Below are 23,745 nucleotides of genomic sequence, written 5' to 3'. Positions count from 1 at the left end.
AGTATAACTGTAAGCATTCCTTGGACTTGAAACTTGCTTTAAATCCCATATAATATTAGGAACAATAGCTTCCTTCCAAACGAGTCTATTTCTCAACACTGGTATAAAGAGCCTGAGCTCTGCTGTATGGGGCCAAGCAGATGCTCTGTTTCTCATAGCACTGGCTAACTTGAAGCTATATTACAGCAGTAAATCAAAGCAGCAGAAGTTCTTAATTACCCTGTTCAAAGCAGGAATTAAGAGTTTTGTCATGAATGACAAATCTCACCCATCAGTCATCTAACAAAGGGCTATATTTCACATACGTACAGGGGATTAGCAACGAGGGGAAAAATGGTGGTGATACCTACTTGTCCAAGAGTGCACTCCATGCCACCAAGAAAGTCTGCTTCCTTCAGCCCATTGTGATTGCTGCTGATGTCATGGACTTCAAACCGCAACCGCTGCACCTCTTCGAAATAGAAGTCCACTGTGAACAGCTTGGAGAAGACGGGATTTATACAGGTGCGGATCACTTCTGTCCTGTCAACCTGCCAAGTGGAAAAGAGACCATGAATGGTTTCTAGGTGTACCAGTGATGGACACCAATGAGCTCCTCAAATACAGTGCGTTCATTTACCAGGATTGACAGCTACGACTGTGGCTGTGGACACTGCAGTTCCGTGTGGGGCTGCCCATATGCACCAGGTAAGGCCAGCTCTCCTTTTAGCAAGTCTTTGGCAGATAAAGGGCACGTTCTGCTGCCTTCTCTGCAGGGTGAGCAATGGCTGCTCCCCTGGTTGGGTATGCTAGATCAGTCAGGGGGCAGTTAGGAGCGAGGCAAAATGACTGCCGTGTGCTAGACTAATAACTGAGAAATTAACTATAGAATAACCATAGAATTTACGTGTCCAGCAGTACCAAACAACACTGCAAAACTGCAGCAGAGCGATACAGTTTCATGAAACTAAGTGGAAAAGCATGCAAAACCCCCAGTAATTATTCATTTTGGACAACTTGGGTGATTAAGGAGTGGAGAACTGGAGCCACAGCTAACAACTTTTCTTAAAAACATATCATTTTTTCCACCTCGCTACACTGCATTACAAGAATCTGATGGATTATATGCTGCTTATCACTATTCCTGAGCCTTACAACTGCTGAAGAAACACCATGAAATCTATATTGCTGCTTCTTCAGAAAAGTTCTCATCGAGCACTTTCTAGTTCTCTTAAAATGTAGTACTTGGGTTCCTTTTTTGAAGAAGGCCTTTGCTACTTTTCATTATGATGCATTTGATTGGTGACACTTTAAGCAACGAAGCAATCTCCTTTTCTCCACTCTCTTTGCTCTGGCACTGGCAAACCCCCCTAATATTTCTGTAAGATTAAAGGAACTGATCCTGAAATGAAGTAGGACTTGGGCACATCAGTCACGAGACAGGAGGTGGCTGGTGTGCCATGCAATAGACAAATTAAATTGCTCAGAGGAAGAGTGATGAGATCCTCTGTCTGATTCCTGATCAGGAACATCTGCTGTGCAAAAAATGACAGCTGCCTGCTTTGCTTTGCAGAGTTTATAATGCATTAGCCTTGCTAGTTATCGGCAAGGACACAAAGAGTCAAGCAAATCAAAAGGGGGGGGGGAAATGTACAGTTCCTGGTAGCACAGATTTATTTTAATGCTCATCAAAGGTGTCAGGATGACAGCTCTAACAGCTGAAATCCTTTAGCTAATCATCAAACAGATGCTACCAGTCCTTGACTAGATGCAAACCAGTATGCTACCATTGCTGTCTTCCCACACAGCTGTATCAATGTGCTCTGACTACGCCAAGATGAGAACACCACAAAAAGGAAAGTGGCCTTACTTACAAATTCAGTTCTTCATATCTTTGCTCAGACCAACTAAAAATGATGGTTCTGATAACAATGATGCAAAGCATAATGAGAAAGGATACCAGCTACCTTCATTCAGGTGCTTAGCCTGTCTCAAAAATGTTTTGATCCCCACTTGCAATCAATCAGTGTGACCTGAAATCACCATTACTGCTAGCAAATAAAACATTCCTGTGCCAGACAACCAGTCATTTCAATGGGGTGTCCCTGAGATCTCGTCTATGCGGAAAGTGATTTGATGCACTTGCAGCAGAGCCGTCATCTCATGAAATAGCTCCTCAGCAGATCCAAGAAACAAAACATTTAAAGGATCAGTGTGAAATCTTTCTTCATAGCCACAGCAATCTCCTAAACCCATTCCTTGTAATTTAACGGTGTCACTGTAATTGCTTAACTGGTATGGCAGATCTCCTCAGGAAGTTAACTGAAGTTTCCCTGCTACCGGTTCTCATTTCTACTTTGCTGCTGGAACGTGTGTTTCTCCACTGCGAAATGCAGCAAGATCTACCCTTGTGCTCAATACAGGTTAAGTACATGACCATTCAGGAAGTGAAGTGCCTGAAAACAGAGGCACAGGTCTGCACACAGGGACATTAAGAACTTCATGTCACACAGTGATCGGACACTGTTTGCTTTTTCTAGCCTGTGATTGACTGATGTCCTTCCCTTGAGAGACACCGTACTGAAATACTGCCATTTCACTGACTTACCCCAGTCCTTCCACGTTATTGAGATGATACATCAATCCTGCATGTCAGAGCACGGGATCACACGAGAAAAAACTATATGAAGGACACAATGCCAACAGCTCCACAAGTGACAAAATATTCTTCATGCCTGCCTCAGCAGCTAGCAGCATGCAGTCGCATCAGCCCCGTTAGTCTACTTTGTCTCTAGTCTGCTTTGTCAGCATATTTCACAATTACCCTACTCTTCAGCTACAAAATCTGGCAGGTCCTCAGCATGGGAAGCCTGGCTCCATTCCCTGTCTTCGACTCATGATGAAGAAGCAGCGGTGAACGGAGAGCAGTTCAATAAATCCACTGACTCTCCTCGGAAGCTCTAGGTCAAAAGATGCTATCTAAACACAAGCTATAATCTCTGTTTGACTTCTGCCACTTACTAGAGGCTGTCCTTTCTTGAGTCTTCCTGCTCTGGTGTTCAACTGTAAAGCCTTCATCATCCGTTTAGAAATACTGGAGAAGTGTGAAACATTAATGAAAACCAGTGAGAATACCATTGCTAGGTGCAGTTTCATGCTGATAATCATCAAGGAGGACATGATGAACAGTGATGCAGACAATTACAAAACCCCAAAAGCTGACTTGTTTTTGACTACAACAACTTATTCTAATACTGGACCTGTTTCATTCCAAGCAAAATCCCATGTCATGTTCCATGATAACATGAAACACAGATCCATACAAGATGTCAGCCTCATGTCATAGGTGCTTAATCCCGTTGTCACCCAAAATCAGTAACAGCATTTCCACTTGCATGGATGATGAAGGCTCAAATGCTTAAAGAAAACACAGTTCACTTTGCCTAGCTTCATCAACTAAACATTCAGAAAGCCAGAACTTCTCAGCTTGAATGCTCTCCAAAGCACAATGAACACCACCAACAACCACATTAAATCTCCCTTGTTTTGCAGAAGAGAGCTCGTAAGTCCAACAACAGCATGCTGTAAGTAAGTGAAACTTGCACTTCTGGTCCAGCTACATGAAACTATTGGGCAACCTAATCCTGAAGGCAGGTAGATTTCTCAACGTGGGTCATACCCACAGCTTTAGGATTTCAGCCATCTGTTATTTTAACAGAACAAGGGATTTCTTCAATTTATTAAAGCAGAATGAATGTTCAAAGCAAGCAGTTGACAGCTACATGCACCTTTGGGCTGTGTCAACAGTTAAAATTGACCTTAAAAAGAGCCTCATCTGACACCATGATCCGAACATCTGCTTCATGATACAGCTTTACCCACACTTTCCCTTCAAGGACAATTTATACAGAGAAAAGGACTTGCATCTTCACCTCCCGGGATGGATTCACGCTGCTTTCCCTCTTCATCTCTTTGGCCCTTGTCACTCCACAGAAGGAGGCACCCTGCTGAGCAGCCAGGATTACTTGGCAGGCCCATCTGGAGGCAGCCACCCTGTGAGCTTCCCCTTGGGGAAGCATGAATGACACACAAACACCAAAGTAGGGCTCTGCAGTGTAAAGCGCCATCTCAACAGCAGGACTTAAAGTACAGAGAAGAAAAGGGCCTCTTCCTTTGGGCCTTCTGAATCCTCTCAATCAAACCTGGAGGAAGCTGGAAGCTCGGTTTGAAAGCTGTTTTCTTCCTGTACAGCTCACTGTGGATGGACGGGTAGCAGAAATATCCGCCTGCTTTCCTGTGGACCCATCATCACTCCTGAAGCAAACCTGTCTCTGCTGCCAGAAAGCATCAAATTAAAGGAATCTCAAAAGAGATGGATAAATGCTAAAATTCAGGATTCTTAAACTGTTTGCTGCGCCTTTTGTCTGTGAGCTACTGAAAAGCAGTGAGCTTTGCAGAGCTGTGATGCACACGGTCATTTCAGTGAGGAAACAAGCCTAGCTGAAATTTCACTGACAAAGAAGTAATTCAGTGGTCAAAATCCTGGCTGTGGATCTCCTCTCTATCTTCAACTGCTAGCTGAAAAGTTGAGGAAAAAGAGCCTCAGGAGGACTTTTTTTCTTCTTCTATCAAAATTAGATGAAGTGTAAGCTATTGCATATAGCAGGATAAATAAGGATTAGGTAGAAGCTTATTGTCACCTTACCAGGCTTTCAAGTGATTAAAGAATCATAGAATCATAGAATAGTTAGGGTTGGAAAGGACCTTAAGATCATCCAGTTCCAACCCTCCTGCCATGGGCAGGGACACCTCACACTAAACCATATCACCCAAGGCTTCGTTCAACCTGGTCTTGAACACTGCCAGGGATGGAGCATGCACAGCCTCCCTGGGAAACCCATTCCAGTGCCTCAACACCTCCAATCGAAACTTCCCCTGTTTAAGTTTGAACCTGTTACCCCTTGTCCTATCACTACAGTCCCTAATGAAGAGTCCCTCTCCAGCATCCTTGTAGCTCCCTTCAGATACTGGAAGCTGCTCTGAGGTCTCCACACAGCTTCTCTTCTCCAGGCTGAGCAGCCCCAACTTCCTCAGCCTGTCTCCATACAGGAGGTGATCCAGTCCCCTGATCATCCTTGTGGCCTCCTCTGGACTTGTTCCAACAGTTCCATGTCCTTTTTATGCTGAGGACACCAGAACTGCACACAATACTCCAGGTGAGGTCTCACAAGAGCAGAGTAAAGGGGCAGGATCACCTCCTTTGACCTGCTGGTCACACTCCTTTTGATGCAGCCCAGGATACGGTTGGCTTTCTGGGCTGCAAGCGCACACTGAAGCCGGCTCATGTTCATTTTCTCATCACCCAACACCCCCAAGTCCTTCTCCTCAGGCTGCTCTGAATCTCTTCTCTGCCCAACCTGTAGCTGTGCTTGGGATTGCTCCGACCCAGGTGTAGGACCTTGCACTTGTCATGGTTAAACTCCATGAGGTTGGCATCAGCCCACCTCACAAGCGTGTCAAGGTCCCTCTGGATGTCATTCCTTCCCTTCAGCGTATCAACCGAACCACACAGCTTGGTGTCATGGGCAAACTTGCTGAGGGCGCACTCAATCCCACTGTCCATGTCAGCGACAGAGATGTTAAACAAGACCGGTCCCAACACCGATCCCTGAGGGACACCACTCGTTACTGGTCTCCAGCCGGACAGCTTTCTCAGCATGCCCTTGGGAACGAGGGAAACAGAATTATCTACAGGACCTGAAGCCCTGCACCTCAAGGCTACACTTTAGCACAGGTCAGCTGTGGAGAACTCAGTGTCCCGCACAAATAACTGGTACCTATTTGCTCTCCACTATGTTTCCAGCAAACACGTAACTAGCACAAAAGCAAAGCATTTTCACTGGTTGTGACTTGACGTCTTTGAGGTGCTAAGAGTGAAAGGGCCATGGAGAATTCACTCTCTTCTCACCAAAGGGCCAATGCTGCAGGGGAAATTCTTATCAGGCTCATGAATTAGCACGGCCAATGTCAACATGGCTATAGCTGTCTCATGAACTCAGGAAAATCCTTGGTCTACAGAACTATGGTCTGAAAACTTTGACTGGTGTTGCATTTCCTGGAGCGTTTCAGAAAAATAAACCCCAAACAACTGCTGAAAAGCCAGAAACATGCAAATCCCTTTACACTGGGGGTTGGAACTGGGTGATCTTAAGGTCCTTTCCAACTCAAACTATTCTATGATTCCATGAAATAGAGTGGGTGGTGCCACTCTTCAGCCCAAAGCACGCTTTTTGTGGCTGTTAGACTTTTAGCAAGTTCTTAGACCAACAAATTAAGCCACGGCTCCCTATCCATTTTACAGGACAGCAAGGGAAAACCAACTGGCTGTTTTTCAGTGGCAGTCATTATACAATGCTGATTAAATGGAGAAGAATCACATTTGTCAGCTGAGATGACAAAATGTGCATTTTGAAGGGGTAGCATTGTTTTTAGGTCATCTGAATTTTATCAAGACTGAAAATTGCCATGATAGAGTCCATTCCATGAAGATTCGATACCACGCACAAAGCAATTTGCACTTTGCTTGGGAGCTCCTGAGGAAGTTAGTAATAATCTTTACTATTATTAACAGTGCTTTCACACCATCACAGATTTATCCAACAAATGAAAAGTCATTGCAAAGGTTGCCATAATTTACAGCCCTTACTTTCAGTTTAATTGATGTTTCGAAGCAGTGAAAAGAAGCCAATAGGTCTCTAACTCTTTTCAGGCTGTAGAGCCCAAAGCCAAGCACAATCTTGCCCACGTCAGCAAAAACATCAATGTGAAGAGTCTGGAAATTACCTGCAAGTAGTTTCTTTTATTTATGTATCTACATATACATATATATATATATTAGATAGCTTGTAAACCTCCAAGTCACAACTGTAGAGACCTGCTTTCAAGCAGTGGGAAAACCAATACATAGAAACAGCCCCGACCCCAAGGGGCTCCAGTCTAAACAACTGGAATTACCATAAAGCAAGCATTATTATTTCTGAATTGAAAAGTCTGTCATTAAGAAAGCCCCTTTCTCTTTTCAGGGCCATTGACTGGCTTCTGCTTAATTACTTTTACTTTCTCAGTTACTTTTCATTGCTCTGAAGCAGAAAACAGAAAATTTATACTATATACTATGTATAAACTCACAGAATCGTTAGGGTTGGAAGGGACCTTTGGAGATCACCTAGAGCAACCCCTTGCCAAGGCAGGATATTCTTTGAGAAGCTCCTGGATGGACTTTGCCTTATATACTCCAAGCTCTTAAAAGGAGAGAGAAGTATGACTGTTGATGGGTATTTGCACGTAGTTTATCTCATCCACTCAAACCCAAAATATTATACAGTTACAACAGCCACATGAGTGTCTGTACAGACAGACACTCAGTATTTGCACTTGAGCACCTATACTTGTCCTTGGCAGACTCCCAGGCACTGATTTCAGAGTCTCACCCGAGAAACCTCAAGCTCTCACAGTTAGAAAAGCAGCAAAAAAACCCATGGGTGCAATACAGGCAGGCAAATAATGGTCATGTTATTCAGGAGCCAAACAGAAAGGTCATTTCAACTGGGATGGGAGTGATGCTCAGTTCCCAGTATGAAGAAAGAAGGATCTGAACTGGTTGTGAACCTTTGAGTTGGTGGTATCTCCAGTTTTAGGGAACAAAAGACATCACTCGGGAAGATACAACAGAAGTTTCGAGAGCCTTAGGACCATTTTGTTGTCAAGATCAACCTCGTAGGCAAGTCTAGGTTGCATAAAGATAATGGAAAGTACAAAGCATCCCTCCCATTCAAAGTCATTTAGGAAAGATCAAATATGAGAGAAAAAAAGCAAGTACTCAACTAATGCATTAACGCACAGTCACACCATCCCTTAATGCACCAGATACCTGCTTTTAGTTTATTCTCCTCTGGAAAGAAATATCATTTCCTTCAAATAGCTCTAGGAGTTAGAGGGCACTGAAACTAATGCCACGAAACCCACATCTTTCGGGTCGGAGTGATGATTTTTAGTCACTGTATGGACTACAATGAAAGCAAACATTAAAACAGATACTTTCTCGATAAACTTTCATGTAATCCTCTTGGATCTCTAATTGCTCTCCTAATAACATCGCTGATGGGAATCTATCTGCATTTGTCAGCGCTGGGAGTCTTGTTCTGCCACAGTTCTGTGGCAGTTTTAGTTGGATGACATTGACACAATCTGCGTAATTTCTGACCCACTATTTCCTATCATTAAAAACCTCCTATCACGAAAAAGCATGTAAAATATTCAAAACAACATATAAAAAATTCAATATCAACATGTTACTATTGATGTTAATTAATTTGCATTAACATATTCAAGTACATTATTAAAATAGCTTTTTATTAAATCACACTTAAAATATTTTTTCTATTTTTTTTTACAAAAGACTGAAAGTATAATTTGGCCTAGTGGTAAACTGCCAACTATCCAAGACATACCTACCCAGTTAAAACTAATATATACCATCTAATATATACACACCCAGTAAAAAACTACACCTAGCACATGTGGTTTAACACAGGGGATGAGTCCTACTTGTTGTGTGCCTCTAAGTTCAGAGATAGTCAGGCATCTCCCAGGCAAGGAGTGTGTTGCTGGAGCAGGAACTCAGGTTGAACGAGAAGTATGGAGGCTTTGATGAAATTTCTGCCTGGCTGGGTTTGAAAATAACCCGGCTGCATCTTCTGGACATCAGAGGCTCAGGCCAAGGTCTCTGCTTTGTCTGATTCAGAGCAGAAATGCCAGCTTGCGCTCCGCAAACACATCCCTGGCTCACACTGTCTCTGTGTACAGTGAATGGAATCCCTCACATCAAACCCCTGTATTGTATTCTGGTATGAGCCTTAACAATGTAAAACTGGCAGCTATAGAAACTTCAATATTAAAGAGTCCTCTTCTGAGCTAGTCAACACGTTGTGACTCAGCCATAAGTGACACAGAGGGACCCTAGAGAAACCGCTCGGTGGCAGGAGATACCCGTGTGCTCTGCTCCCTGAACATTTAACAAGCGCTCAGAAAACATCGACGCAAGTGGATAATGACCTGCATCAACTCATGGATAAGGTGTTGTAACCCACCCAGATGTGATTACACTGGTACAATTAAAAAGAGAATGCATTTTTTCTCTGAAAATGCTTGAATGTTACCTCAAATCCGAGACCCGAAGCCTGGATGCTAAATCTTCCTTTATCTTTGTATCCCAAACACAGCCCACATGTTCAAAGACTATGATGATCATCATTTACTATTCCTCAACCTTCATTTGATGCTGAGAGCTGCAATTCAACCTTAATTTACATGTCTCTGAGGACACTGGCTTTTTGTAGAGAGCAAGAATGGTCCTTTAAGTGGCCACAATAACATTCACGTACTGTACCACTTAGCTCCACTCCAGTAGCCACAAACGCTAGTAAGCAGTGCAGTGCCTGGGAGCAGTCTGAAAGCCAGAGCAGGCAGCCATCTGAAAGCTCTTCAGTCACAAATTCACCGTTCCCCCTCAGATTAGAAAGTGAGCCTTAGGAATACAGATCTGCACTGATGGGGTTTCAGTTTATTGTTATTTGGGGTGCTCATTTTTAGTCTGCTTGGAAGGAGAAGCACAGTCTTCCTTGGTTTTGTGCAAAGGACAGTTTTTTATCAAGGTATGCATCAATTACTTGACTGCTTTCACCCATATTGATGGTATTTTAATGTCCCCTGATCAGCTAAAATATCTTCAAAAGGAAGTTCTGGATTGAATATTCTTTCAATTCACACTGCAATGCATGACCTTGCCTGTGCAGCAGCAGTAAAAAATACTACGTTTTGGGGGTTTAGAATATGATTGAAAATGTGGCAAGTACCTGAAGGTTGCTTCTCTCAAATGCCATTGCTTGGGAGTCCCTAGCTCATTACCAGAATCACACAACAGTTTGGGTTGGAAAGGACCTTAAGCTCATCCAGTTCCAACCTCCTGCCATGGGCAGGGACACCTCACACCAGATATGTTACCCAAGGCTCTGTCCAGCCTGGCCCTGAACATTGCCAGGGATGGGGCTTCTCTGGGCATCCTGTACCAGCACTTCACCACCCTCACAGGGAAGAACTTCTGCCTTAGATCTGACCTGAACTTCCCCTGTTCCAGTTTGAACCCATCACCCCTTGTCCTGTCGCTACAGTCCCTGATGAAGAGTCCCTCTCCAGCATCCCTGTAGCCCCCTTCAGACACTGGAAGCTGCTCTGAGGTCTCCACACAACTTTCCTTCTCCAGGCTGAACAGCCCCAGTGTTCTCAGCCTGTCAGAACACTGTACTCAAACAATGAGATTCTGCTGTAGCATTGGGCTACAACAAAATGAATTCAAACATATTCTAATCAAGATGAAAAGTATTTATTTGCTAATTGCACATTTCATCACTCCAAAATGGACTTGCAGAATTAACGTTCAGTATTGCCACCTTTAGGTAATCTCACACCCTGGGCACTGGGCCTCCACAACAATTACAGATGTGTTTCTTCTTCGCCTGATGTTCTGGAGGGCAAGAGATTGAGAAGTTTGACAAATGTGCTGTAGTATCTGCCCAGTCAAACAAAAGTGCAGCTGCTGAGCAGCACTTGAGTCTGCAAAGGGAAGAGCGCGCGGTGGGCACAGGGAGAGCAATCTGGCATCATTCCTGTCCTGGGTTCAGCAGTAGCAGTCATTTTTCTCCTTCTTGGTAGCTGGTGCAGTGCAGTGTTTTGACTTTCGGCTTGGGAAAAGAGCTGATAACAATGACATTTTGGTTTGGTCAAGGACTTTGTGAGCCTCATGCTCTGCCAGGGAGGAGGGGAAGCCAGGAGGAAGGAGAGACAGGACACCTGACCCAAAGTGACCAAAGAGGTATTCCATACCACAGCACGTCATGCCCAGGAGGTAACTGGGAGTTAGCCGGAAGGGCTGGGAGACTGCAGGGTTGGAGGAGGTATGGGTTGGTGCTTGGTCGGGCTGGGGGGTGAGTTATTGGTTGGCTGGTGGTGAGGTGATGTATTCTCTTCCCTTGTTATTCCCTTTATCATTATTATTATTGGTGGTAGCAGTAGTGATCTGTGTTATACCTTAGTTACTAAACTGTTCTTATCCCAACCCTTGGGAATTGCATTCTTTTCGATTCTCCTCTCCGTCCCTCCGGGAGTAGGGGGAGGGAAAGAAGGGGGGGGTGTGAGTGAACAAGTTACCTGACTGGGTTTAAACCACGACAATTCCACTCCTCAGGCACATGCAGGTAATTGAAAGGAGAGAAAACTTAAGTGAGGGGATGATCCTTTGCTCACTGAGTATCAGTAGGACTGCATTACACTAAGTAGGAAACTGCTTCAGTAATTTGCTCTTTAATTAACTGACTATAAATAGTGATTTGATAATTTATTTATACTGAGAAAGATCTCCTGCCTCATACACTCAGGTAAGTTAAGCATAACTAATATGGATTCTCATATAGGTTAATGAATTATGTCAATTGATACAGGTCTAGTCAAGTAGTTAGTTTAAGAAATTCATTTGCTAAGGATGCGCTCATAATTAAAGATTTATTAATTTACTTTTAATGTTGTAATTAAACTGCTAAATCAATTATATCATCGAGGCATTAGCAGCAGGAAGGCAATGCACTATTACACAAAACACACACTGCTACACCAGGCTTTTCCATTTATATAGAAGGAAGAATTTAACAAGGCCCATTTAAGGCAGCTCAAGTCATCCCACACAACTGGGGAACATGGACCATACTTATAACAGATTTCTCAGGACTCATGTCCATTCGAAGCAACTCTCATTCATTCTTTCCTTTTACACATGCATGTTACAAAGCTTGTCAGTGGGGTTGCCATTTGCTCAAACCATAGCAGCCTAACAGCTTGATCTGCCTGCGACCCAGAACAGCAGTGGATGCCTTTCTGTGAGCTACTACAAAACCCAGGGAAACAGGAGATGGCATTTGTTTTCTAGCCCCATTACACCCACAAGCACACATGCTGGCACTGAATAGCCCCACAGCTAACTGATTAGAAGTAGACAGCAATTTAGCTGAGCTGTATTACAGTTTTGGAGACAGCATCTTATCAGACTTGTGACTTGGAAGTGATTTGGTTTTCATTACTCTTGAAGGGTATCACTGAGTTATGGTTCCTCTATTTGCCTGGGAACATCTATTCCAAAATGACTTCTGAAAAACACAAACCCTGTAATCAAGCCTGGTATACATGGAGCCTAACCAAAGCTTAACCTGACATGACCACAATTCTCCCTTCAAGAATGACTGCAGCCAGGGATGTGCTACATACAGGGACTTACTTTTACTAAATCTGACTTGCCCACAGAACCCCACTGGGCAATAAGCAGCCCAAAGGTGTTTGCTGTAATGGTTGCAGGCTCTCCTGGAAAGAGTTATGACTTCCAGTTGCTTTGTAAACAATATGCCTGACATACACCAGGTATATACAGCATAAATATACATCAGTCCCTCTTACATTCATGGTAATGTAAAAAACTGGTTGGTATATACATAGCTGTGAAGCAGATTCAGGTGTGCAGAGCACATCAAACCCACCCCTGGTACCACAACAGCAAGGATGCAAAGTGTTGACTTTTTCAACTGGTGAGCACATGATTTGATTCTAAAAGACAAGTGAAGTCTTGTGGGTACTTCCATTAAGTGCAAGTAGTCCATGTATCTACTCCTGTATCCTACTATCATGTTGTAAATAGAGGCTTATTCGGTGTGAATTACTCATGCTCCATAATGATTCAATATCATCCTGCTGATGGCATTACTTTAGAACTGGAATTTTCAACGGAGTTGGTTTCTCCAAAGTTTTAGTAAGTTGTTATTTGAGGCCATAGGGACAGAAAAACAAGGAAGTTTCCCTGTGCACAAGAGAGCTCAAAAAAGGATTTCCTCATGTGCAATATATACTCTGCAGCAGCTGATCTGCTACTTTATCAGGTGCCTTAGCAGATGCAAGACTGTGCCCACAGTTATGTCATGTCTTAGGAAAGTAACCCTGAATGTCTTCAGTAATTCATTTGTGTGAAGAACCCCTCCCCACAATTCAGCACTTCCACCTGCATCTGCAAAAGCACCCTATTTATATCAATTAATTCACAGAACCATAGAATGGTTTGAGTTGGAAAGGACCTTAGAGACCATCCAGTTCCAACCCCCTGCCATGGGCAGGGACACCTCACACTAGAGCAAGTTGCTCCTAGCCCCATCCAACCTGGCCTTGAACACTGCCAGGGATGGAGCATTTACCACATGTCTGGGCACCCTGTGCCAGCGCCTCACCACCTTCACAGGGAAGAACTTCTGCCTTAGATCTAACCTGAACTATTTCAGGTTGATATCTCCCTATCTCAGTTTGAACCCATAAATTCAAGACATAATTTCAGAGGGCGTTTTTTTCTCATTCTTAGTTCAAGAGAGATTCAACCATTATTCAGCAAGGTTTTGAGAGTGGTCCCTCAATTCTTATTTTTTCCCTCAAACTTCATTTTGCTTCATTATAATTAACCAACTTCCCATCTCTGCACGTTCTCTCTTCATTTCCCAGCTAATCTCCTTGTCCTGTAGATCCTGTCAATCAGAGCTATTATTACTTCCTGCTTTACAGAGCAATACAGAGGCAAATCAGGCCCCAGACCAGCTACAAGCTAATTAAACCTCTACTTACTAACTAAACCTGAAAAGGTGCTAATAATTCCATGGCTCGAACAAAATTCACTCCCAGGCTTTCCTGTCTTATTTAGGTCAAAACCCAAGCCTAATAGCATGAAGAGAAGAGCTTAAGACAAGGTAGATTCAATCACAGGGAAACAGCACCTGCCCATTTCTTTCTTCACCTCCTCAGAGCACACCGTAAGGGTAAGGGAGTTTGGGATTTTTACAACAGGATGTGAAGGGTACGTAAGAGATCGCTGACTCCTTTAAAGATGGACCATTTTGTGATGCAATATATTCTAGCATGGCATATCTCAGTGCCTGGCACTTTAACTTATGATGAAACAGCCAACAGACAGAGCACAATGTCTTGTGGAAGACACTGCCTATTAGGAGAGCTGTCAGTAAGGCTATAGATGCAACTTAGGCCAAAACCACCACAGAATAGCTATGCCTGAGCAACCTTCAGGTAAACCCCATGGAAGTCATGATAACCCCCATGAAACAGCAGACACTAATGGCCACAATCAGTAAGCAGTGTCAGCAGAATGTGGTCTTCCTGGTAGACTTTAGCTATAACTGAAGCTATGGAAGCAGCTTGCAGCAAGACAGATTTTGATGAAGACTTGCCCAGCTTAGTCCAGGGCTGCTCTCATGAGGCTCTTATTAAGGTTGGCTTTAGGTACAAGCAGACACGCAGGCATGAGAAAACACAACCTCTGACTTAAGAGAGTAGAGGGGTACTGTTCAGCACACCCAAGCATTGGTTGGAGCTTGCTTTATCACTTACTAATTCATAATCCACTTTGTCTTTCTGCATGTGGTCCAAAGGTTTAACTTTACTGACACTGTTGAAAAGCTATCATAGAATCACAGAATGGTTTGGGTTGAGAAGGGACCTTAGAGATGATCCAGTTCCAACCCCCTGCCATGGGCAGGGACACCTCACACTAGATCATGTCCATCAACTGCTCCTGGGATTAAATACATCCCTGGGAGATATCCTGGCTGAAATATCCAGCATTTCATCTGCTCTTTAAAAGTAAAAGGGAGAAAAATGAATGCTACTAAAGCCTGATATAGTGAGAAACAAAGCCAGGACCTGCTTCCTGACAGGTTGAAGCAGTGGCATTAGTGGTCTAGCAGAAGGACATACTGTGAAATGGGGCGAAGACAGGTGAAGAGCTAGCATGGCTACAGGAGAATAAAGGCCAGGGAAAAGTGACAGCAGTAGGACGAAGCTCCTATGATACAATCAGGAGTGGAATATTGTTCATCCTGCTATCTTACTGGCATTCTGCAGAACAGAAAGATAATGGTATGAAAGAATAATTATCACAGACACCCTGCTCTCTTCAGCTTTAAATGGAGAGATGCAGGTGAAGCAGCTAGCAACCATGACAAAACATGTCAGTACTGAGATACAATAGAGACATCAATCTGCATCTCCAGAAGGTTAACTTGTTTTAAACTAAGAGCACCCCTTCTTATAAATTCCTGCTGTTCTTTTCTGATAGGACAATCCCTCTGTTTAATCAAATGAAAGAGCTCAAGGAAAATGCCTTGCTTTACCTAGACATGTTGAAAAACAAGAAGAAAACAGTGCAATCAAATAATTATTCATTAAGATTGAGTCCTACGACCTTTACTGCTCTTTGTCTACTTCAATGTTCTAGCTTTGCTTTTATTTCCTTAACAGTAGAAGATTGCTTTGTGTTTTTTCTACCAGTTAGCAGATTTTATTTTGCTCTAACACCACTTCCTGTATTTACACAACACAAATCTCTTAGGACTAAATGTATTCAACAGTGGCCCTTCATTTCAGGCATCTATCTCTGTCTCAGGGTCTATCCATCTAGACAGGCACAGTCTTACTTCTAAGACTGCTGTGCTCTCAGGGCTCCAACCAATTCCAGCAAGGACTGTAAGCACTTTTCATAGAATCATAGAATCCCAGACTTGTTTGGGTTGGAAAGGACCTTAAGACCATCTAGTTCCAACCCCCTGCCATGGGAAGGGACACTTTGCATTAGACCATGTTACCCAAGGCTCTGTCCAAGCTGGCCTTGAACACTGCCAGGGATGGGGCAGCCACAGCTTCTCTGGGCACCCTGTGTCAGCACCTCAGCACCCTCACAGGGAAGAACTTCTGCCTTAGACCTAACCTGAACTTCCCCTGTTTCAGTTTGAAGACATCACCCCTTGTCCTATCACTACAGTCCCTGATGAAGAGTCCCTCTGCAGCATCCTTGTAGCCCCCTTCAGATACTGGAAGCTGCTCTGAAGCAAACGTAGATTTTTCTTAATCTCTTTCTTATTTAATGATCTCACAACCTGGGAGAGTTGATGTGATGCCCTGAAATGTGTGCAGTTGGTCTTGTCAACCTTTGCAATCCTGCTATAATGACATGGTTGGTTGGGTTGTAAGTACGGAATGCACCCAGGATTTCATGCATTTAGATTTCGGTATACTGGGTTTGAAACTCTGTCATAAACTGCCAAAGCATAGCATCCCACTTGATCCTGTGGGAAACGATATCCAGGACAAGTACGAAACCACCAGTGAAAACTAAAATACCTGTTCCAGCACTTCAGCACCCTCATGGGGAAGAACTTCTGCCTAAGAGCTCATCTCAATCTCCCCTCTGGCAGGTTAAAGCCATTCCCTTGTCCTGTCCCTACAGGCCTTTGTCCAAAGCCTTGACCATAGGGTTTTGGTGCCCTTCAGGCACTGGGAGCTTCTCTCTTCTCCAGGCTGACCCAGCCCAGCTCTCCCAGCCTGGCTCCAGAGCAGAGCTGCTCCAGCCCTTGCAGCATCAAACGTTTATGTATTAGTGCCTCACCATTATAATTCAAATGGATTTAATGCTAGCTACCAAGAAAGCTGCTGGAAGTTGCATGCAACCATCAGGATGCCATTAGTGATCTAATCCACAGCAGTGTGGTGGTTAATGAGCCTTTTGGATGTAAACCACTTATCTCAATTTCAGAATTAGTTTTGGTGCGGGGAACTGCCATCTTCTGCTACTCCAGGTCAGCATTAGCAAAAGTTGGGTTTGTTCCATTAACTCTATAATGGTATTGCAGAAGTGTTAATCTAATATGTGAAAACGTGGCTGTACAGGCTGCTGCCACAAAAGTTGAAAGGTGCCCCAAAATACAGAGGACAGCTCAGAAGAGAACATTTCGACCATGATCCCTATTAGGGATAATGAGCTGTGCTCCTCATGAAGCAAAATGATTTGACAAACCAGATACAGAGGATGTAACACTTTGGAAAATGAATATAGGTATATGCACTGTTAATAAAAAAACCTCAAACCAAAACATGAATGATAAACCCATTACCCCATGTTTCTCCCCATTATCCCAGTTTAGCCTGTATTTTGTCTTCCTAATCACAGACATCATCTTTCTAATCAAGGCAAGAACTAGCTCTTTTAAGATACGGTAGGGATGTTCTATAATCTGATTGAGCAGCAGCCTGTTTCACCACAGGCGCTGCACTAACAGGGGTGGTAAGATTTAAGAAGGACATCTGTGCAGCTGCACCCATTTCAGCTGATGTGGAAGCGTAGATCACGCACTCCAGTGATAATGTGGCGTAAACTGTTTAATACTGCTTCCCTGCCAGTAAATCCATGCTTGATATATCAATATTCAGAACCCATGTAAATCCAAAATGCAGAGAGATGCTTTTCAATCATTGCTAAGCTTTTCAGCATTTCTACACATAGGACAAGAACAGATTAGCTATTGTACCTTTTTCTCCCCCATAAATACCCTTTTGTTATTCATGTGTTACCCTATTAATTCTAGGAAAATTGTTTACCAGTGAATATAGGAAATCTTCCAGACTTTGCAAGGCTCATCAGAAACTACAGGAGTAGAGTACAGCAGGTAGTGCTCCTACCTTAACCCTGATTCGATAAAGCATCCTTACATGCAGGCGCAGAAGTCTCCCCAGTGTTAACAGATGACCAGACTGCAAAAGGTAATGAAGCACCTAAAGTGTTTTGTGAATTGGAGCACTTCATAATACTTTAATTATGCCATGATGTAGCTTCTAAAAGTCATCTCTGCTAACAGTTACAATATTGCTGCTTAAATTGCACATGGGTCCTGTTTTAATTAGTCAGTGCTAGGCAGAACATGAAGAACCTCTCTGAAATGACAAAGACCCAACCATTATCTCAATAGTTTAAATCAAGCTGATTTTTGCTTGTTATCATTGTAACTGGGTCTTGAGTTAGTAATGCTATGCACAACAGCACAAATGCCTTCCTACATGTTCCAGCCTTGCTCAGCCTAACAGGAAAGCTTTGCTGTTGCTTATTTTTCAGACACATCTCACGTGGGGTGAAAACCACTGCAGAGGCAGGGTGTGCAAGCCCTGCCTTCAGCACTCCAGCTAGTATGGTTTATGGAGAAGAGAAACTCAAAAAGACCTTGGCATCCCCAAGAGGGAGCAGACCTGCTTCTCGTGGCACTTCTTTAAAGGACTGCCATAAACACATTCAATTGTAAGAGAAAAAACACAGATAAACCACCACAGATCTCCTCAGGAACAGAACAAACACTGTGGTTCTTGACATCTGCCCCTGCTCCATACAAAGGCAGCAGGATTTTTCAGCTCAACCTTTAAAAAGGCTTTTTAAGCCTCTCACCTGCATTCTGGAGAGGCTGTAACACCCTACATGGAGTTGGTATCAAGTAGAATATCTTTCAGCATTTGTCTTAATCATCACACCCACCCTGATTTCATTAAGGGCCACTGATTTCACTCCTTTATCTTCTGCAGTAAAAAACACACTTGTCTTTTTAAATGCAATTTCTTAAGGGCAATGTTGCATGGAATTACTGAAAGGCAAAGGCAAAACCCCACCTAATTACAAATGCCTCAGAGGATTATCTTGGATTCTTCCCCCCTGCAGTACAAACCCACCACACTGTACACCCAAACTCTTTATATATCCGTGATCTTATCACAACGTGACATCGCTGTGTAAACAGCTAGTGTCAGAAAAAGAATCTGGAAGGCTGGGGTCAAGTTCTTTTTTAGAAGGTAACTTATGTAAAAAGCTCCAACTGAAAGTGTACTTTGCCCAGAATGAAACAGAAAGGAAGAAAAACCAACATCTCTAGAAATAATCTCTGGAGTAGGTGTTTTTCTCATGCTACTTAATTACTGAGATGTTCCTGGATTAGAAACCGAAATCCAAACTCGTGCTGGTGATAGAATCATCGAATCACAGAATGGTTTGGGCTGGAAAGGACCTTAAGATCATCCAGTTCCAACCCCCTGCCATGGGCAGGGACACCTCACACTAAACCATGACACCCAAAGCTCTGTCCAACCTGGCCTTGAACACTGCCAGGGATGGAGCATTCACAACCTCCCTGGGCAACCCATTCCAGTGCCTCACCACCCTCACAGTAAAGAATTTCCTCCTTATATCCAATCTAAACTTCCCCTGTTTAAGTTTCAACCCGCTACCCCTTGTCCTATCACTACAGTCCCTAATGAAGAGTCCTTCCCCAGCATCCTTACTGGCCCCCTTCAGATACTGGAAGGCTGCTATGCCTGAACAAAGCCCTGGATGCATTAGGGAACACAGCACAGGGTCTGTCCATTCCAGATTCCAAAACTGAAGTAGAAACTGTGCTTAAATCCCAGTGCCTATAGATGAAATGTCTCATAGGTGATTGCTGCGGGGAATCATGCAGAAGCTCGAGATTCAGAGGGGAGGTACCACTTTGGTGTTACCTGTGGAGATACGCTCCCTGGAGTCACAACAATGAGAATCTAATACAGTCCCATTGTTAGAGTCCACGTGGTCTCTTCTGAGAGACATTTTTGCTTCTGTAGTTACCTATGGAGACAGCAATACCAAAAGTATATAATGGAAAAAAAAACAACACTGTGAAAAGATACGAGGGCAAAAAGACCAGCATGTATTGTTGGCTTCTGATGGTGGCAGACTATTTACTCTCTACTGTAGTAATCTGAAAATCCACCTCTTTCTGGAAAGGCACTGCTCATCCCACGAGAAGGTCTGAAGTCTTTGTGAAACGTTCTGAAGGGCAAAACATTCCCACATGACACATTGTCTTAAAAGAAGTGGGAGTCGTTTCAAGGTGGTATAAAGTGCCATGGAAAGCTTGTCAGGTGGCATATGGAGAACTGAAACAGCATGTGCAGGAGTGCACATATGGTTGGGAGGCTCTCAGCAGCACTAGAAGTGGCCCACGAGCAGCAAGATGACATCTGTGACACTGCACCCATCAGGAACAAGAAAAAGACTTGTTGCACCTGGATTTAGGAGCATCCTGTGACAAACAGCAAAACAAACCATCAGGATTGTACCGCACTCCCTTTTTCACAGCAGATGTCCATTACAACAGAGGTAGCTCAGCAGATATACATCCAATGCAGCACAGGTTCTCCTGCACATACAGTCCTGCTGGCTGAAAGAAGGAAGGTGCATTTCAAACACGGACTGGGTTTGACAGCGTTTCATAAAACTCCCAAAGAACAGGGGGGCTGAACGCTCTCCTCCCAAGTACTAAACAGCTACCCACACCTTCTGTCAAATACATCTGTTATTGCCAACCATAGCGTCAACACCTCTATTTACAACTTAACACATTTTTAATTCATACCACTTCCAAACTGTGTGCACACACTACTATCCCCACCTGCTTCCCCAAAACTCAACCACATGCAGCTCAGAGATGTGTTTCACGGGAAACAGATTCTTGGGCTGCCTGTGATGGAGATCACAAAGACCCAGGTGCTCTGAGCTGGGCAGCTCTAACTCAGTAGTTCTCCTCAAGAAATCCAGCCTACAGGTCTCTGACAAATGCTGAGAAGCTATACAAAAGAAATCATTGGCCGGTGTTCGCCCTGTTTCCAGTACCTTTTTCCATGCAACCGGACGGGAGATTCAGGCTGGATGCGAGGAGGAAATTCTGTACAATGAGGGTGGTAAAACCCTGGCACAGGTTGCCCAGAGAGGTGGTGGATGCCCCATCCCTGGAGACATTCAGGCCAGGCTGGATGTGGTTCTGAGCAACCTGATCCGGTTGAAGATGTCCCTATCCATTGCTGGGGGTTGGACTGGATGAGCTTTGAAGGTCCCTTCCAACCCAAACCATTCCGTGATTCTATCACTGGCCACTGAAGGAGACAAGCAGCCAAACTAGGTAATCCTTTGGTCAGACACTGGCGGTGTTTTTGGTAGGATCTGTCAGTGGCATAAGGTTGTAGTAGCCAACTGTCCTTAACTCTCTTTGGAAAAAGAAAGGCAGAATCCAAGCGTGCCCTACTAAATCCTGACTGCTCCACAGTGCTCTGGGCAAGCCAGAGACAGCAGGACGTGCCCTGACATCAGAGAGGAAGACTGTCCACCCCATCCTGCTAAGCTGCGGGCCTACACTGAGCACACTTCCAAAGGCTTCACTGCCCACAAAGTAACAGCAAAGTCAGAAGAGCTGCTCTAAATCCATATGCACATGGAAGCATATTTAGACGTGTCTCTAGATTTCCACACGTATAGAAACTGCTCCGAAATCTGTTCTCTTGAACAACTGCTAACAGAAGTGATATTAGCCATCCAATATAGCACTTGCTAATTATACACACTGTTTACCAACATTGCATCTAAACATTGATGTTTTCTTCCCATTTATTCTTTATGATTGGAGCATCTTATTGCCTGGATGCACATGTACTTCAGTAGGTGTCCACGTAACGTGAAGGAATTACAGGAGAAGGGTGGCATTGTAAGATACCAAACCAAAACCATACCACTGCTTAGTAACATGCTCAAGAGCAGATGATGGCTGTCCTAAAGAAGTGGTAGTAAACCTCCTCAGTGTTCAGTGGATGTGTAGCCCACTTACACTAAACCCAAGACTATTTAGTTTGATTTACATTTCAAATGGCTGCCTGTGCTGACTTTGCAAACACAAGGACCTTTCTATTCAATCTTGTGTTAATATTCTTTTCAGCTTTAAGAGTAATGTCTTGTTTCACAAGCAGAAGCAGCCCATTGTGCACATATTAAGCATACAATCATAAAGTTCATGTCAATAAATGATGAAATATTGCTCCTTGACCTCATTCATCTTCAGGGAAGATGATAAAAAAGAAGATTTGCAGAAATCATTTAGCCACAATGATTTACCTCAATGCATATCATCAGTGAGGCAAAGAAATGGACCTAAATCTAGAACAGCATGAGCATCATGGGCATCAAGAGACAGTGCCAAAATTAAATGGGGTGTTAAGCTCTGGATGAAGTCATTCAAACAAAAGCCAGAATTGCTCTAGGGTTATAAGACACTCCCGCAAAAGCTGCGCCTCAGGAAATGTGTGGTGTAGCTACCACGAGCCTCTGATTCCTCTGCAACAGAGCCAACCCATTCAGCATGGAGAATTCTGCCTCCAGTAACCTAAGGCATATGTGAAATAACAAGCAAGAGTCATTAGAACTAAAGAGCAGTTCTGAGGGCATCTGTCCTTCGTTTACCTTCCTCCTGACTCTAAATACTATTCCTGTAGGAATTTCTTCTGTTGGACTGTTCCTAGTAAACAAGGGGAAAATTCTGTTTGATGCAGTACTACACAGGTAACAAAATGCTTATGATTGTAAGGGAAAAATTCCCCTAGCCCTTAGCCTCCCCCAAATCCCTCATGAAGCTTTAAGAAAATGGAATATGGAATACAAGGCTGGTTTAAGATAAACGAGGAGAGCCTCAATATAGCTCAGGTTTACGTGGTTATTGGGCTAGGCAGCTACTGAAGCTACTGAAAGTGATATTTTCTGGTCTGTTTTTATCGAATGACAACTGAAAGGTGTTTTTACGCAACTTGAAAACTCTATGTACATATATGTTTTTAGAAATAGGTCCTTCAAGTCAGGACTTGAGCACTTTAATCAGAGAAGGGAGTTTTCAGTTACCTCTGATCAAAGCCATGATTATACAGCTTTTTTCCTTCTTTAATACTTCGATCCAAATCTACATCCTTTCTTACAAGATAAACCTCTCTTCAGCGCCCTGACACAGTACAAGTTATCAGCCCTTCCCAGGCTCAGTTCACCCAACGCATTTGCATGTCAGTCAGAAACGTGTCTGAGATGCCAACAGAGCTCCAGATACTGGTCTCTGTCAAAGTGCACTTCACCACTCCACCTTGAGAGATGTCCATGACTTTTTGAAAGCATTCAGAGAAGCACACATCAGCTTAGACAATAAGTGAGAAATAGCCAAAACGCAGAGGGGGCAGAAGCCCAGCTTTCTCAGGGGGGCTCAAAACCTTGCACCTATTGTTTTTCATGCAATTATTCATCTCCCTGAGCTATTCACATCTTCCTCATCCCACGCTGAGGGAGGAGGAAGACACAGAAATAGTGAGCCACCCGGACTGCCACCACCATTCCATGCGTATGCACCCGTGTCTGAAGTAAGACTGTGGCTCCACAGGATTCTCCTCCCCTTCCACTCCATCATGTCTGAACACAAAGGACAGCAAGGTAACAAAATACATAGAAACCTCTTTGGCTTCAATGAATCAAAGGCAGGAGACAGGGAGAAGAAGAGAGAGGTTTTCCTCCCTCTTGCTATCTAGCAAAGGTACTACCCGACTCCCACAGTGTTTCCATCAGCTGTCAAAAGTATCTCAGGTATCTGACATATTAAATACTGGTGTGTTACCAAACTTCCAAGTACTGATTACTGATTTTTCCATTACAGTTACAGGGGTTTAATGCAAAAGAAATATGCTTGGTATTTAGGTTCTTGATAAGCCACTATTATATTTGTTACTACAGGTTCAAGAAGATTTTATGCCCAGAACAAAAGATTACCCAGTTTGGGAAATGCAAATGACTGAAAGAAACTAAAGTGGGAAACATATTAAAAGTTGTTAAGTAAAACTGCATTTCTCCGAGACCTAAAAGGAGAAATATTGCTCCTTTTTCTTGCATCCCCCTCCCATTGTGGGAGGAAATTG

General features: G+C 43.5%; 1 protein-coding gene across 1 annotated transcript in view; it reads right to left on the bottom strand.

The window, feature by feature from the left end:
* Window positions 1-23,745, bottom strand: part of CPNE4 (copine 4) — a 221,920-nt gene that overhangs the window by 102,476 nt on the left and 95,699 nt on the right. The window contains exon 3 of the mRNA XM_057431321.1: window positions 351-530. Within this exon, the coding sequence (XP_057287304.1) occupies window positions 351-530 (180 nt within the window). The remainder of the gene's footprint in view (window positions 1-350; window positions 531-23,745) is intronic.

Source organism: Pezoporus wallicus, unplaced genomic scaffold (genome assembly GCF_028554395.1).
Source record: "Pezoporus wallicus isolate ANWC-B61680 ecotype Strahan unplaced genomic scaffold, APGP_CSIRO_Pwel_v1 scaffold_11491, whole genome shotgun sequence".
In the NCBI taxonomy this organism is placed as follows: domain Eukaryota; kingdom Metazoa; phylum Chordata; class Aves; order Psittaciformes; family Psittacidae; genus Pezoporus; species Pezoporus wallicus.
The sequence above is the reverse complement of the archived record's forward strand: the minus strand, read 5'-3'. Positions and strand labels throughout refer to the sequence as shown.